This window comes from Ixodes scapularis, unplaced genomic scaffold (assembly GCF_016920785.2).
Source record: "Ixodes scapularis isolate PalLabHiFi unplaced genomic scaffold, ASM1692078v2 PGA_scaffold3__209_contigs__length_174095766, whole genome shotgun sequence".
Lineage (NCBI taxonomy): Eukaryota > Metazoa > Arthropoda > Arachnida > Ixodida > Ixodidae > Ixodes > Ixodes scapularis.
Window position 1 is genome coordinate 31,414,471 of NW_024609868.1, and position 18,208 is coordinate 31,432,678.

General features: G+C 47.6%; 1 protein-coding gene across 1 annotated transcript; it reads right to left on the reverse strand.

The window, feature by feature from the left end:
• Positions 1-6,329: 6,329 nt before the first annotated feature.
• LOC115310708 lies at positions 6,330-7,544 on the reverse strand (the record flags this gene model as incomplete). The annotated part of the gene is made up of 1 exon (XM_040209953.1): positions 6,330-7,544. A coding segment is annotated over one exon (1,215 nt), but the record flags the coding sequence as incomplete, so codon positions are not given.
• Between the last annotated feature and the right edge of the window lie 10,664 nt (positions 7,545-18,208).

Genomic DNA, 18,208 nt, shown 5'->3' on the forward strand with positions numbered 1-18,208 from the left:
ACTTCCTTTTTTTTACGAAGACATTTGCGCAGCAGGCACTCACATAATGTAAATGTGTTTATGAGCCAGGGGTAACAAAGGTCTAGTGCTGATATATATAACTGAGAAGAAAAAACCTCTTGGTGAAAGCAGCAACAACGGACGATTTATTCTTCGACGTTTCGGCCGGAGTAAGGCCTTCGGCAGGAGTCCGGCCTTCGTCAGGAGTCCGGCCTTCGTCAGTCTTCCTGACGAAGGCCGAACTCCAGCCGAAACGTCGAAGAATAAATCGTCCGTTGTTGCTGTTTTTACCAACGGTTTCTTTCTTCCCAGTTATATACCCCCGCCTTCGGACTCCCGCCACCATGCCCGTTTTATATATATATATATATATATATATTGGAATAATCTACCGAAGACGATGGGACCCAGGACACTTGAAGAGGCTCCGCTATTTTAGTCCACTGAAGCATTAGGGCACAGAAATGAAACGAAAAGAAAACACTGACACCAAAAGAGAATGAGCAGGCCGAAACGTCGACGAACTTTGCGAATAATATGTTTTGAAAACTCTAACAACCGTCTCAAGTGCGTTTTCTGCCATATATATATATATATATATATATATATATATATATATATATATATATATATATATATATATATATATGAACGAATATGTGCAGATGAATGAACCGTACTTAATCCAATGAATTAAAGAATCCAAGTTTTCAGGAACCCGCCGAAAGCCGAAAATTGGCGGAGCCAGGATTTGAACTCTGGGCCTCCCAATGTCCGGTCGGGTGTGCTAACCACTCCACACTACTACACTAACTACTACACTACTACACTACTACACTACACTACTGCACACTGACCACTACACAGCACACCCGACCGGACATTGGGAGGCCCAGAGTTCAAATCCTGGCTCCGCCAATTTTTGGCTTTCGGCGGGTTCCTGAAAACTTGGATTCTTTAATTCATTGGATTAAGTACGGTTCATTCATCTGCACATATTCGTTCATATCCTCCTCGGAGACCACGTACGATGACGTGAAGTGCCCGTGATGTATATATAAATATATATATATATATATATATATATATATATATATATATATATATATATATATATATATATATATATATATATATATATATATATATGTGTGTGTGTGTGTGTGTTTGTGTAGTGTTTTTTTTGTTTGTTTGGGGGGGGGGGGGGGTTGGTTAGGTTTTGGTAATGCCCTATGACGCCGAGGAAGAACCAAGGCAGAAATTATTTAGCCAGAGTCTGGGCGTCTCCAAATAAGTATCAGAGTTTGGCTTCACTGCTGGTCGTTCGGTTGTCACGTGATATATTTGGGCGTCAATGCCCGAGCAAATGCTAGATTTAGGATTCGCTGCTGGTTGTTCGGTTCTGACCTGGCATATCTGGGTCTGAATTTCTGAGAATATGCCAGAGTTAGGGTTTGTATTACTGTACTCCTGCTGATTCTGCTGGTGCTGCTGTCATCCTGCGCGTTAATGCTTAGCAATAAAGAATATGTGTCCTGATTATAATGAAATTAAATGCAAAGGTGCAAGCGAGCTGGACAAGAATGACGAAAATAATCCCTGGAGAAGGGGAACAAGGGGGCAAGAGGGAGATTTGAGTGTGTCCTTTGTCCCTCTTGTTCCCCTTCTCCAGCGATTATTTTCGTCATGCGTCCTGTGTGCTATGCAACGATGTACATACTTCCAAATGACGGCACTGTTATGTACGAATGCCGATATTATCTGGGTGACTTTTCTGGCATTTCCTTTCGGAGATCCTTTCACGGATTTAAAGCTTGTGAGGAATCTTTCAGTCTCCCTTCCTTTTTCTGTAGAATTTAATTAACAGATGCAAACAACTCCAATCTCACGGAACAAGGTTCCTAAGGACCAAGAACGTCGCGAGAGATTCGTTCCCAAGCGCAATAAAGAAGTCGAACAACTTCTGAAAAACCCGAACGCGCTCATCATGTACACGGAGGCTTCGACGAATGACTAAATCACTACCACAGCGTATCATACCATACAGGGTGAAACTTCGGCCCATCCATCCATTACAAAGACTCGAGAACAAGCAGGAGCCACAGTTGTTCTGGGAGCACCGGAATAAGTAGAAGAAGCATGCACAAAACTGTGTCATGTCGTAGTAGAGTCATATCTCCATAGATCCCGTTAATATGGATGCCCCACTATATGGGCCCCATTTTCGGAGAGAAACTGAGGAAATATATACCTTTTGTCTCGCTATTATGGACGACTCGCATCATGGGCGATTTTTTTTTTTTTTGGGGGGGGGGGGGGGGGGGTGGGGGGTGTAGTGTTGGGCGGTTCGTGGACCGCTATCAGAGCACGACCATCGCAGGTAGAGTCTCGTGAGGAACTGATTTATTCGGACCGAACACAGAAGAGGAAAAGAAAGAAGATGTATTGAAGAATAACGCGATAGATCGGACAACACAAAGAAGACGAGGTGAAAGATAAACACAGTAGGACACAACATTTCTCCCCTCCCCCGAACAAACATACATCAATAATAAAAAAAAGAAAACAATCAAAGCACTTCTTACTATTACATTACACTGTACATATACAAGTTCTATTTACACAATAAAAGCACGTCTCACTATTATTTTACACTCTACATATACATACTCTTCACAATGAATAAGCGTTACCACACAATGCATTCGTTATTCCATTTAAGCTACCCTTGGCCAAGGCTACATTTTACGCATTCATACTAAACATGTACTCTTCCCAAACAAACTAGGTAATTTTAACGTTTAAACTAGAAATAAATCCGTCTCCAGGTTGGTAACTTCCATCCGAAACACAGGACTGCGAGTTACAGACTCAAGTCTCCAAATCGCTCTGGAGGTCGACGGTTTCGCTTTGATCGGCGAGGATCATCCCTTGCATAGCTTGATCGGATCCACTCAGACCATTATGAGACACACCGTCTTCATTCAACACAGGTTCCTGGCAAACTGGGAAAGGAGGGGTGTTTGCGGTCGTAACGCCACGCCTTCATTCAGCTCAGGTTCCTGGCAAACTGGAAAAGGAGGGGGTGTTTGCGGTTGTAACTGCTGCTGTTGCCGCTGAGCATCCTCCTTGAATCTGGGCGCTTGCCACTCGTGATGAGGATGACGGTTCGTTGAACTGCCCATCGTAGTACTGCTCCCAGGCTCCCCCTTAAATGATCTTGCCACTTCCCGTGGCAACTTGTTGCCGACACGTTCCTTAGGTGGAGCCGCCACCGTAAGATTGGAGGCGTTCCAGATGCGTCCATCATGAAGCTTGTAGGTCCATCGACCCACGCGCTCAACAATTTGCATTGGAGGTCCAAAAGCTTCTTCTCCCTTTCTCACCTTCCCTGGTTTTCTGACACGCACCCATCCGCCGACCTGAAACTTCGGAATTTTCGCTCCTCGCCGTTGGTCTGTATATAACACACATATATAACGCACAAACACAGCGCTGTGTTTGTGCACTTCTTCTACTCGTCCTTCGTCGGTTTTTCCTGCGCTGTTCCCACCTATTAAGATGCTTAACCAACTCGCCCAACTCTCTGCCGTGTTAATCCAAGACGGCAGAGTGGATCGGTCGCTTCTCCAGGGAAGCGCATTGCACAAACGACTTAAAAGTGCGATTAAACCGTTGAACTTGTCCGTTGGCTTGTGGATAGTAGACGGAGACAAGATGATGGTTGATACCTCGCGTAGCTAGGAAGTTCTTAAAGTCTATGGAGGTGAACTGGGGTCCGTTGTCCGAAACAATACTTTCGGGGTATCCTTCCCGAGAAAAGATGAGACGCAGGAACCCCGTCACTGTGCTTGTCGTGACGTTTGAACAAAAGTAAACTTCCAGCCAATTTGAAAAATAGTCGACCAGTGTGATCGCGTACCGATACGCTGGCGGTGAAGTTTGAAATGGCCCAACAATGTCGATGCCAAGCTTCGACCATGGTCGCTCAGGGAGAGGCACAGGCTGAAGAGGCGTTGGTGACGTCTTCGCACTTTTGACGGCAGACCCGCAAACGCCACAGGCCTGGACCGCTGTTTTCACCTGCGCATTCATGCGGTGCCACCAGTAGAGCTCTCGGAGTCGGGACGAAGTCCTGCCGATACCAGAGTGGCCCTCGTGCGCTCGGCCGATGAGGGCTCCCCTCATGCTAGAGGGAATAACGAACTGATCACCGCGTAACAAAAGACCATCGTGCACAGAAAGTGTGTCCTTAGTGTCATGAAAGATGGCTTCATCGGGAGCCAACGCCCGTCGTGGTGGCCACTCCGAGGGGACATAGGACATTACGGCGGTCAACTTGGGGTCGTCAGCCGTCTCTTGTTGAAGTTGCTCCTTCGATATGCACTCATCCTCCAGAGCGGTGAAGGACACAATTTCTTCATCAAACGCTGTTCCTCCTTCGTCTTCCATTACCGGAAGTCTGGAAAGAGCATCGGCGACTTGGTTTTCAGCGCCACGCAGGTACTCTACATGAAAGTTGTACTTGAGAAGCCGGGTAGACTACCGAGTGATACGGAGTGGTCGATGTCCGGTCCCTCGCGTGGCCAAGAGAGCAACGAGAGCCTAATGGTCGGTGTGTAGGGTGAAGTGGCGACCCCACAGGTATGTGTGCCACTTCTCACAGGCCCACAGACACGCAAGCGCCTCTCGCTCGCCCGCAGAGTACTTTCTTTCAGTAGCAGTAAGCGTTCGTGACGCAAATGCTACCGGGTGAATTTCCTGTCCGTATCGCTGCTGCAACACTGCGCCAATACCGTAAGCTGAAGCATCGGTAGTGACGATGGTAGGCAGCGCAGGATCAAACATCTTCAACGTTTGTGCAGAGGACAGTAGCACTTTCACTCTCTGGAAACTGCGATCTGCTGCATGGTCCCAGATGAACGGGATGTCCTTGCGCAAGTGCTTTCGCAGCGGTTCTACTTCAGAAGCCAGGCACGGGACAAAACGTGAATAATATTCGACCATTCCTATGAAGGACCGTAGCTGAGTCAGGTCTGTAGGAATCGGTGCCGCACGAAGAGCGTCGACTTTCTTCTGAAGAGGTGAAATCCCGGCAGCACTAACTCTGTGCCCCAGGAACGAAATCTCTTTTACGTCAAACATACATTTGTTGTTGAGCTTCAGACCTGCTTCCGAGATGCGCAAGAGTACTTTCTGCAGGCGCTCTAGGTGCTCCTGTTGGTTTTTGCCAAAGACTACCACATCATCCAGATAGAACAGCACTCCCTTGGCAGCTTTGCAAGATCTTAGCCATCATCTGCTGGAAGGTTGCTGGTGCTGAAGCTAATCCGAAGCACACTCGCTTAAAGCGAAAGAGTCCTTCGTGCGTAACAAACGCTGTTAAATCGCGACTTTCCGGATGAAGCGTAACCTGATGGTATGCTGCAGCAATGTTCAGTTTTGAGAACCTCTGCGCTCCATGCAGTGCGTTCAGCAGTTCTTCAATGTGAGGAAGCGGGTAGCTGTCGATGACTACCGCTTTGTTTACTTCGCGAAGGTTCACACACATTCGGATAGTGCCATCTTTTTTTGGACCACTACTATTGGTGATACCCACTCGGAGGCGTTGATACGCTCGATCACCCCAGCTTCCTCAAGGCGTTTAATTTCCTCAGAAACTGGTTGTCGAGCAGCTTGGGGAATGCGCCGAAGGCGATGTTGAACGGGAATTACTGAGGAGCGGGTCTTCTCCTTGCAGACAATTCCCTTGACTCGACCCAATCCTGGCGTAAAAAGATGCTCGAAGTGTGTAAGGGATGCTGGCAGCTTCGGAAGGTTAGACACTGGCTTAACTCGATGGTGCGCGCGTGGAACCACGCTTGCCTCCGGTAGAGGTGCTAGCCGTTCAGTCCACTCTTCCTCCAGTGCCAAAGACGAGTCGTCCAGCTTCGGGGTCGTGGCTGATTTTACTGCCATTGATTTGGGTGTCAGTGTGTGTGAGGACAACGGTGGAGATGGTTCGGCCGTACTTGCGGAAGCCTCACCGGTGTTACCAGTCTCAGTATAAAAGCAAGACCTTGTTGCTCCGCTCATTTGAATGTGTAGCGCCACGACTGCGTCCATGCCCAACAAAGAGGTTCCACGGTCTGCGATATAAAACAGCAGTTGCGCGTGCCATTCTCTGAATGTCACCATCGCTTTGAAAGCTCCCAGGATTTGTATGGGCTGACGGGAGTAGTTCAACAATGTGGCTGGTGGAGCAACCACGTGGGCGTCACTTGCGAATCATTGCGGGAACGTGGTCTTATCCATTAGTGAGACGGATGACCCGGTGTCAAGAAGAAACTTCACTGGCGTTCCAAAGACCTCGACACTAATGTAGATTCTCGCCTTCGAAGATTCACTAATGTGACATACAATGTCGGGGTCATAATCGTCATCGTCGTAGGCATCGCTATCTGAGAGGACGTCCTCCACTTGCTTGCGTTGGGATCGCTGACGATCTCGACGCATACACGATCAAGATGACCCCGTCGGCCACAGTTGAAGCAATATTTTTGTCTTGCGGGACAGGTGTCGTAGCTCTGGCATTTGTGTGGGCCGTTCCCGCAATTCGTACAGATGCGGTTGCGACGGAAATTGTCTGGCTGTCGTGAAGCCTGTAGGTTTTGGGAACCGTCTCGTGGGAGGTTGGACTGTACTTTAAAGTCCCGACGATGGTCGGACGCCTGTCCATGACGTTGCTGTCTGCAGGAATACGGGTTTCGCCCGCTACCTCCGCAGGTCACGCATGGTTCCAAACCACGTGCAGTGTATGTGTCGCTTGAGATTGCACCCGGCCTTGCAGAGGGTCGCGATGATGCCCTATGTATAGATGACGGCGATGACTTATAATATGAGTGCTGTGGATGACTGCTCTGATGTGAGGTCTGTCGGAGTGTACTTTCCGGAGAATGCCCTCGGCGCCCTTCGAACTGTCTCTCGCCAGAAAGTCTCCGGGCTTTGACGCGGCTCGCTGACGTCTCTGTAACTTGACAGGTCTGCCCACTGGATATTGACGCGGTGGCGTTCGCCCATTCTCGAGCTTCGCGTCGTGACCGCTCAAGTTTCATGATGGTCTGCATTACTACGTTGAACGGAAGAGCTGCATCAAGGACCATGCGTTCTTGAATTTCCGTCGATGCTACCCCAATCATGAACTGCTTGCGGATGCAATCTTGCGTTCGACTTCCAAAATTTGCCTGGACGGCTAACGTTCGTAATGCGGATAGAAAATCCTGAAGAGACTCGCATTCTCTTTGTCTACGTGAGTGGAACTGAAGCTCCCGCAGCGTCACATTTGTCGGCTGCGTGAATTCGGCTTCCAGCAACTTGATGGTTTCTTTGTAGACATCTGAAGTAGCGCGTACACCTTGCTCGCCACCTGCTGCTGCCAGCGGCGCTAATGCCTGATCAACAGCAGGTTCAGGCGTTGGCAGTGGGTCATAAATCTGCTGGCCGGCTTCGCCGAGGCAGTTCAGCAGCATCGCTTGACGCCGTTCTGCAGGATACTCTCGGGCACCCGTTGCCACCAAATAACTCTCGAACATTTTTATCCACCGCTCCCATGGAATGGGCGGAGGTCCCAACTTTGCCAAAAACTCCGGGGGAACCTTGCCGCCCGATGCCATGACGATGCCAGATGGCTTCTCAGCACCCAATGGTGCCGTTCGAAATGGTCGCCATCTTGACTTCAATCGTGCGAAGAAGATGGTTCCACCGGGAAATGCAGAAAACTGTCCAATACATAGGGTACCGTTGAGGTCAAGTTGTAGTCCTCGCTGAGGCTCAGTCCAGCGCAGGCAAAACGTGTTTTAACCCTCGTCGCCAAATAATGTAGTGTTGGGCGGTTCGTGGACCGCTATCAGAGCACGACCATCGCAGGTAGAGTCTCGTGGAAAACTGATTTATTCGGACCGAACACAGAAGAGGAAAAGAAAGAAGATGTATTGAAGAATAACGCGATAGATCGGACAACACAAAGAAGAAGAGGTGTAGAAGAGTAGTAAGTTGGGCGAGTTGGTAAACGTTGAACATCTACATATCTGAACACGTTGGTGACAGGCGTGGACTTAATAGCTAAAGCAATAGCACGGTCGATTCTCGCAAGAAAAATATCGCTTAAGACTGGCGCGACACAAGACCCAATACACACCCCCGATTTTTGTAGAAATACCCCGTTTTGCCATCCAACGAATGTGGAATTTAAATAAAACTGCAGTAGTTCAAGAAAACTGTCTGTAGTCACTCCAAGACGAAATCGCTTTCCGGAACTCAAGTGGAGTGACTACAGACAGTTTTCTTGAACTACTGCAGTTTTATTTCAATTCCACAGTCGTTTAATGGCAAAACGGGGTATTTTTACAAAAAATCGGTAGTGTGTATTGGGTCTTGTGTCGCGCCAGTCTTAAGCGATATTTTTCTTGCGAGAATCGACCGTGCCATTGCTTTAGCTATTAAGTCCACGCCTCTCAGCAACGTGTTCAGATATGTAGATGATTTTCTTTTACTGTACAAAAAGACTGCGGATCAAGATTTAGTTACTACGATTATGGACATTTTTCATACGTGCGGTTTCGGGCTCACCTTTACTTTTGAGAAACCTAACGAAGGGGCGTTGCAATTCTTAGACCTTTTCCTCTCATTGCACGCCGATCACTTGTGCTGGGCATTCTCACCACGTTCCAAAAAAGGTATTGTTCACTACACATCCTCGCACTCCAAGGTGGTGAAGAGAGGCATTGCTATCTCTTGCCTCACCTCAGCCGTAAAGAAGTCATGTTTCCATGCCATTCATCGGAGTTTCTTGGGCCAGATCGATAGACTAAAATCTTCAGGGTTCCCGAATCAGGTCTTAATCGAAGTGATAGGAACGCTGGTAAAGAATGTAAAAGGGGGTGAAAAAACTAGGCGCCCCGTAGAAAAAAACCGGGTGGTGGTTATGCCATACCTGCACAAAATTTCGCATAACCTAAAACAAGTGGCCAGCAGGTATGGTGTGCCCGTAGTACTATCATCCCCTAAAAAAATGCGACAAATTTGTTCTAAGGTTCGTGAAAAGGCGGAAAAATTATCCGAAAACACGTGCCACCAAAAAACATGTGCGGCCATTTGTTCCCTGTTCATCGGGCGTTGTTTATGGCATTGCTCTTTCATGTGGAAGACGCTATGTTGGACAGACGGGACGGTGTCTGAATGACCGGCTACAAGAGCATAAAGTTTCTTTAACATCTAATGTAGGAGGTCACCTTTCGGTGCACCGTAAAACCTGTATGTGCACACCATCTTTAGAAAAAACATCAATCATTGACCGCTTTAAAGAAAAACAAACGCGCGAGGTGCTCGAGGCGTTTACCATCTTGAGCCTGAGCGATCGCCGCGTTAGCCAGCCGTCGGTTGCTTTGAGTGAAAAAGAAGTTGCCTTCTTGCGATACATTTGACTGCGGATGATCTGTTTCCCCCTGGTGACGTTGTCCCCTGTAAAAAATAGTGCTTCATCTTTCTCTTCTTCTCTTAATATACTAGAGTTGTCGAGGTTGTTCTTGACAACGGCTCCTTGATTTTCTGGCAAGTTTGGAGACTGCATCCTTTGTTTTTCACCTTTCGGGGCTCTGTTTATACAACCGGACTACTCGACGCCCAGAAGATCCCTTCCTGGGTCAAACTCTGTACCTAGACCACCAGATATGACCTCGCTGGAGGCCGACCCAATGGATGACCAAGAGCTGGCCGCTGAAAAGGACACCACAAGCAGTGCCACCTTAACAAGTCAGCGACCTTATTGTCGCGTTGCAAGTGTGCTGAACAAACAGAGCGCTACCGCGGCGGGCAGAATAAGAATCGGGCAGCCATTCCCATTCACTGGCTTTATTCTACTACTTCTTCTTCGTCGCCACCGCTATATACGGTGATCACGCGCAAACATAAAATCTACATCACTACATCACTTCCCCCGAGGAGCAAAGAAATGAACAGAGCGAAACGCTTTTCAGGAGCAGACGTAGTCCCTGAGTCTTGTAGGAGGGTACCTTGTACGGACCGGTCGTGCTGTTCCTGATAGATCAGGGCCAGGGGCTTCAAGGAATCGCTGGTTTCTTTCGTCCTCCTCCACGTCGAGCTGTTGTTCAAATTCCGGAGTCGGACGTGGTCCTTCACTGGATCTTTGAGCTTCGTTGGGTTGCAGGTCTCGTCTCTCCCCCACGTCGATGTGTTGTCGAGCTTCCTGGTGAGGGTGAGTATGACGCGTGTTCATGGCGTTTTCTTCCTCAGCATCATCCGCATTGATCAATTCATTATGTGCTCTGAGCTTCGCACTCGTGGGAAGAAGTTTGAAGAAACTTGAGTTCCTTGTGATAATTTTTTGATCTCTCTGAGCAGTTACCTGCGTCCCTTTGATTTCGATCACATTATATGGCTGCAGGTCATAAGGGGGAGTGAGCTTGTTCGACGGAGGCTGTCTACACAGTACCCGATCTCCGACTTCGAAGTTGTGGGCTCTCGCATGTCTGTGTTCATCTGCGTAAATCTTGTGCTTCTTTCGATTTTCGTAATCCTTGTGTTGCCATTCCTGTGGCACGTTGTTAGTGTCTGCGGAATCGGGAAGGAGGTAGCCCATAGGTCTTCCAAAGAGTAGTTCGAAGGGCGTTTTCCCTGTCGTTGAGTGAGGTGTCGCCCTATAGGCCATTAGAAATTTGCTCTATTCGGAAGTCCACGTAGAGTTTTCCAACGTTGTCGCCTGTAGAAACCGTTTAAGTGTGCGCATGAATCGTTCGACCTCACCGTTCGCTTGCGGCCAGCAAGGCGTGATGCGCTGATGGCGAAATCCTAGCGAGTCAGCGAAGTTTTTGAAGTCAAGGCTTTGGAATGGAGGCCCGTTATCCGTTTTGACGACCTTAGAATCCCGAAGGTACTGAAGATCTTCATAAGGTTGGTGATGACAGTTGGGGCTGCTAACGATGATAATACCGCCACGAGAGGGTAACGTGACATATCATCCATTTTGACCATTATGTATTTGCCGTTAGGGAAAGGCCCCGCGAAGTCAAGTGAGAGCGCCTCCCAAGGTTGATTTGGCTTCGATGGAATCGCGACGGGGTCAGAGTGTTGATGTTGGATGGTTGCCTGACACGCCATACAGTTTTTAAGAGTAGTTTGTACCATGCTGTCTAGGTGGGGAAACCATACTTTTCGCTTCATGAGCGCTTTTGTTTTGGAGATGCCCTGGTGCCCAATGTGAGCGAGACATAGCGCCTGTTGCTGGAGAGCAGCCGGTAGAACGAGGCAATTGCCTTTCAGTAGTAGGCCGCTGTCCGTCAGAGAGAGCTCGTGCTGTACGGATATAAACTCTCTGAGTGCTGGGTCGTTCCACCTGGCAGGATTGCTGAGGGCAGCGATCACCTTTTGCACATGAGGGTCGTTTAGAGTGGCGGCAGCTACTTCTGCACGAGTCATGGCTTTGGGAATGTTGTGGTGGGCAATGAAGTTGACATATGCATTAGTGCTATGAGCCAGGCGGGCGTCAGCAGGGGAGCTCGGCATGGGATGGCGAGACAGGTAATCCGAGGGGTTGTTGATTCCACACGTGTGCTCCACTCTGAAGTTGTATTGTTGGATTCTCAACACGAGGCGTTCAATTCGTGCAGACAGACACGCCCGTGGGTTGGTGAGGATGGAGACAAGGGGTTTGTGGTCTGTGCGAATGAGAAAGTTGTTACCGTAAAGATACAGATGAAAGTGCTCTGTCCCCCAGACAACTGCAAGCAACTCACGTTCAATCTGAGAGTACCGTGCTTCAGTGGGGGTCAAAGCCCGACTAGCATATGCGACAATCTCGGTGTTGTTGCCTTCCTTCTGTGCTAGTATGGCACCAAGGCCAACAGGCGACGCGTCGACCGTGAGAATTATTTCTTTTGTACCATCAAAAAAGACAAGGTTGGGGATCTCAGACAGCTTTTCTTTCAGCGTATCCAAAGCACCTTGCTCTTCTGGTCCCCACACCCACTTGGTGTTCTTTTTTGTGAGAAGCCGAAGAGGGTACGTTATATCAGCAAGGTTAGGTAGGAAGCGTCCGCTGTAATTTACTGTACCAAGCAGACTTCGAACTTCATGAGCGTTGGCAGGGGCCGGCATTTTTTTTAGTGCTGCGATTTTCTGGGGGTCTGTTCTGATTCCAGAAGCAGAGAAAATGTGACCGAAAAAACAGAGTTCTTTCTGTGCGAAGAGACATTTTTTTGGATTAACTGTGAGGCCGTTCTCTGTCAACCTTTCGAGAGTTGCCTGGAGAGCCTGATCATGCTCATCCTTTGTCTTGCCAAACACAAGTATATCATCACTGATGTTGAGGACGTGAGGTATGCCGTTGAGTACTTGACGGATGGTTTCCTGGAAAACCTCGGCAGCTGCGTTAATTCCAAACATAAGTCGTTTGTAGCGGTACAATTTGTTGTGTGTTGCAAATGTTGTGATTGTTCTTGATTCATTATCAAGTTCTAGTTGGTGGTACCCATCTTTTAGATCAAGCTTCGTGAAGAGTGTTGATCCGTTCAGCGCTGTGATCACGTCGTCGATGGTAGGGCAGACGTGCCTCTCGCGAAGAATGGCCCTATTCGCACATTTCATGTCGATGCATAGGCGAATGTCCTCTGGATTGTGCGGCTTTGGCACAATTACGACTGGTGAAACCCATGGAGTAGGTCCGGTTGCTTCTTCGATGATATCAAGGGCCAAGAGCTGGCTTATCTTCTCTTCTACTTTGCTTCGCACTGCAAAAGGGATTCTGCGATGGGGCTAAGCAACCGGGGCAATGGCTTTGTCAATGTGGAGGTGTACTTGGAGGTTTTTTAGTTTGCCTACACCCGCACACAACTCGGGAAAAGCAGCGAGTGGGGTCTCGAGCAAATTTGGGGGCACCTCTCCATTCGAGCGTGCATCTTTTTGTGAGTGTCCTTGGATGGCGTAAGTAATTTGGATTAGGCCCAGTCTATTTGCAGCAGCGAAGCTCAGCAGTGACTTCACGGTTCCCTCTATTACGAACACGTCTTCTGTTGTGTCGCTGTCCCTGTACTTCAGCGTGACACTGAGCTTTCCTATGATTGGTAGCGGAGCATCCGATCCATAGGCGTAAATACGCGTGCCTGCTTGTTGGAGTTTTGTGAGTGCTCCAAGCTTGTTAAGGATAGAGGTTCCAATGACCGATACTGAAGCACCTGTGTCAATAAGAAATGTTATAGGGGTGTTGTTAACCTGCAGATGAACCTCTGGGAGGTTTTGGTGCGATACTTGTGATATAGTTCCGACAGCATAAACGCTCTCGTCGGAGTCAGAATCATGAGAAATCTGGAAGATAGGCTTGTGCGCTGATTGGCACACCTTGCCATAGTGTCCTTTTCTGCCACATGCTTTGCAAGAGGCGAATTTGGCGGGGCAGTTTACTTGTCCTCCCTCGTGGGGCCAGGGAGCACCACAGTGGAAACACTGGGGAGGCGAGACGTGGGTGCGTTGTTGTGCGCTGCCTCCATATTTCAGACGGGAAGAGAAGCAGCGAGGTTGTTGGGCATTTCTGGATGTGCCTGCATGGCCGTAGCGAGGCTGTCCAGAGATTGTTTGAACCGTGGTGGTTGTTGACGACCCTTCCATGGCAGTCGTTGCTCGGTTGACATCCTCGAGGAGTCGAGCCTGATTCAAAAGTGATGGAAGGTTAAGGTCTTGCCTTAGGGCTACTCGTCGTAGGCGTGAAGATGTCGTTGCAAATATGATCTGGTTCTTGATTTCCTCGTCGGCGTTCGCGAAACCGCAATTGCGGGCAAGCAGTCGAAGCCTTATCGAGAATTGGCCGACAGATTCGCCCTCGAGTTGCTTTGCCTGACGAAACTGAAAGACCTCGAAAGTGGTGTTCATGCGGGGATTGAAGTATGCGTCAAGCTTGTCTTTGAGAGATTGGTATGAGTTTCTGGTCGTTACTGAGGGTGTATCAGCATCTGGCGTCGTACTTGAAGTGGGACCACTCTGCTGGTCAGGAAGGGTATCGCAGAGTTCATGGACACGTTCCCCCGCATAGTGGAGCAGGAGAGAACGTTTGCGTGCGTCATTCTTCACATCGAAAGCGATGAGGAAGTTTTCAAAGCGAGTGATCCACTTTCGCCATTCGGTGCCGATATTAGTTGGGTCAGTGGCATCCAAGTCAAAAGGGGGCAGTGAGGTTGGAATGAGGGTCATCATTAGTGGAGAACAGTAGGCTTGGCTGTGAAGCTGGCGGCTTGTGATACAGCGGCGGCGCGCTGCGAGGTCGTAGAGGGTGGACACTTGCCAGAACAGTAGCTGAAGACTGCCTAACACATCCTCGTCGCCAATGTCGCGTTGCAAGTGTGCTGAACAAACAGAGCGCTACCGCGGCGGGCAGAATAAGAATCGGGCAGCCATTCCCATTCACTGGCTTTATTCTACTACTTCTTCTTCGTCGCCGCCGCTATATACGGTGATCACGCGCAAACATAAAATCTACATCACTACACTTATATACATGGGAAAAGGCGATTCGACGATCAGGATGACTTCGTGCAACCAGAGACAACACCAGCGAAGCTGTACATCAAAAACGGTGATGCAAAGAAAGAACCCCAGGCAGACGATGACGACGATGGTTTCACCCTTGTCCAACATCGTCGAAAGAGGACAACAGGTATACCCGTGCTGCTGACTCCAACACAAGAATCCAGCCGTTTGCAACACCTTAACCCCCTCAAGCTAAGTGAGGAACTGAAGGCAGCCGCTGGCGCAACTTTTGTTCGCCATCGCTTCACTGCTAAAGGAGGACTCCTCGTCGACGTAACGGAGCCGGCAACAGTTAACCGACTCTTGAAGATTCACTCTATAGGAGAAATTGCAGTTCTGGCAACAATCCCCAAGGCACATATGCAAAACAATGGACTTATCGAGGGAGTTCCTGACTGGTACTCAAACTCACAGTTGACAGAATTTCTTGGACCCATTGGCGTCATCGCAGCTCGTCGTCTCTACCAGAGATATGGCAAGCCTGGTGAAGCAGCCAAACCAACGGATCGAGTCGTGATCACTTTTCGCCCAAATATGGAACGCCCTACCAAGGTAAGCCTTGGCTTTACTCGACATGAAGTGATCGACTATGTTGAAGCGCCACCAAGGTGCTTCAATTGCCAAGCGTTGGGCCATGTGGCTAAATATTGCAAGGAAAATGCGAAATGCAAGCATTGTAGTGGGACTCACTCCACAAAGGACTGCAAAGGCGAATCACCTGTCAAATGTTCCAACTGTGGTGGGAACTATCCAGCCGATTATGTTAATTGTAAGGCAAGACTCCAGGCGCTTGCCAAGAAGAAGCTTTTTGTCCGCGGCCCAGATCCTATCAAAACCACAGAAGGCCAAATTGTTGAGCCCGGTATGCCGTCCTCGAGCACAGCTCATAAGGAGGATGAAGTCACCGTTGAAGTGGACACACTCTACCGACATACAATACAATACAACAATACAAAAACCATCTTTATTTACTTTGTTTGAAAATAATACAATATAAAGCCCACATAATCCAATGATGGCTTGTGTGTGCGACGCGACAGGAGCCTCTGCATTTTTATTGCACACATAACTAAAAATAAGAAAGCATACCAATATTAGTACTGTGGGCTTTGCGGCCCAGTCACCGCGCAAAAGAACTGCAGTTCCACCACCTGCTATTACTGCAGTTCCACCTCCTTCTACAGCTTATATTAGTTCGCCTACTTTGATGAGTACATGTGTATACCCATCGAATCATATTGAATTAACATTTACATACCGTAAAGAAGAATAGAATTCACGACTTACGAGACAATTCTAATAATAGAACACAATAACAACCTTTTATATTCTGCGTTTTCGGGGATACTCATCGGTTATAACTATTACCTTTTAAGAATCTTTTTTTCCCTGTTCAATTATCCACTTTTTTGCTATTTTTTTATTCTAGGGGATTTTATTTCAAGTAGCTCATCGGGTAATGTATTATAAAGCTTAGGTATGTAATATTTCCTTGTGGCCTCTCCATATCTTGTTCTTACAAATGGTTCAACAAATTGTTTATTAGGTCTTAATGTCCTTCCTTTTTTATTTTCGCGCCTATATTTATTGTTGAAAAAATGCTTTATAATAATGTCATACTTCATTTGATCTCTGAAACGTAATATTCCTAATTCTTTATGCATATAATCTGAGAGATTTGTTTCTTTGCGTCGGTACCCAATATTTCTAACTATCCTTTTTTGAATAGATTCTATCTTTAGTCGTAAATACTTGGCACAGTGCCCGTAAACTGTTATTCCATACTGAAGTACGGATTTACCCAGTGAATTGTATATCATTTTAAGTATGGATCGCGGTACTAGTTCTTGGATGTGGTACATATGGGCCATTAATACCCTTAATTTTTTGCAAACCTGGTCTATGTGAATATCCCATTTAACATATTTGTCTATGTGCATACCCAGGTATTTTACATTATCAGCGTATTTTAGCGGGATGCACGAGCAGTTGTCGCAGTTCTCATCGTGCATTTTTATTGGAAATTCATTTACGATTTTTTTTCTTAGATCTCTAAAGCATATTACTTGCGTTTTAGGAACATTTACAATTATTTGGTTTTTACGGTACCATTGAATAATTCTGTGTATATCATCTTGTATTAGCCCCGAGAGCGAACACAAGCGTCGCTGCGGTCGCCGCGCTCTGATGGGGTGAGATGTACCGTGACGTCAGGGCGATGACTCCGCTCCGCAATCTCGCATCGGCTCGCTTCCCAGCGCCGGTTTCCTGGTTTGGCGTTGTGTGCCGCAAGCTCTTCGAGGAGCTGGACTTCGTTTACCCGGTGTACAAGACGTTGAGTTAGGCCGACATTGACGTGCTTCCGTACATCTTATAAGCCTGCTTGTCCCCTTTACCTTTAAAATTGGGTTACAAATCCCGAAAGCTATCGGCGGAGGCAATTCCGCCGATGAACCTCCCCGCCCGATCGCTGGAGCAGTGGCGCAAGTGTTTCAGACGCTGGAATTCTGTCCCTTGCATGTTCATGATTTAGGACGATATTACATCCCGCTTTCAAGGCATTTGAATTGGCATTTATATCGTGGGCCTTTGGGTGGTCGGAAAATTAGCTCGTGACCCCGACTTTCCGCTGCCGTTCTGCATACGCTGGTTCGCAGATGTTTTAAAGGCCCTGTGTCTGATTATCTTTGAAGTGCTCATGGAACAGTGTTGTTTTACATAAATGTAGCTTCTTCGTAACTTAATTGTATAGTTTATACACGTATGCAGGCATATTTCTTAGAAGATGCACAATTACTGGAAATTAGTTTGTATGGTAGCAGCAAAAACGGCCGAATCGCCCGCAGTTGCCTGTATGATATGTATTGAACTGCCCAAAATATGCAAAGCAATAGTGCCGTAATTTGGAATGTTTATACTTTTTCCTGACATTTTTATTCCAGCCTTGGGTATTCGGAAAATACACCGGTTATTCTGAATTGTCATTTCCAATAAATAGAGACACTGCTGCAGGTCTCCAAAAGCTTCCTCAGCCTCCAAACTCCCTACAGCTGGACTCTCCGACAACAAAGGAAAACAGGAGTAAAAGCAAGCATTAGAACGTCTGTCCAGTGGTAGTTGCAGCACGAGTAGCACAAAATGTGGAACCCGTGAAGGGCAACAGTCTGCGTGAGAAAAGGTTCTGGTATTTTAGCTTCAGGACAATTCGATTTAAGTAAAATCTAAATTTTAGGGCTTAATGGACCAAAAACGAGCTAGACACCTTCGCTTACTTTTGTTATACATTACCTGAGGGTTGATATAAACAAGTCAACAGATATCACCCGTGTGGTCCATTGAAATACTATCCGAATCCAGCAAAGGTCAAATGCGAGCAATGTATATAATAAATGTTCCCGTTTTTTTACTTTGAACCTGCACTTGGGCTGTCTTACTTTTGATTCTCTCCCCATGGCCCAGACTGTATTGAGCATGTTGCCCGAGCAGCATGCAGCTTTTCTGCTTCGGCGATGTTGTTTAAAAACGGAGATACAAAACAAAAATAGTATACATAACCTGCCAATTCACTCAGACCATCAGCAGCATTCATTGTGCGAGATGTAAATCTATAGTGATGCTCCCGCAATTGTGGCCATAT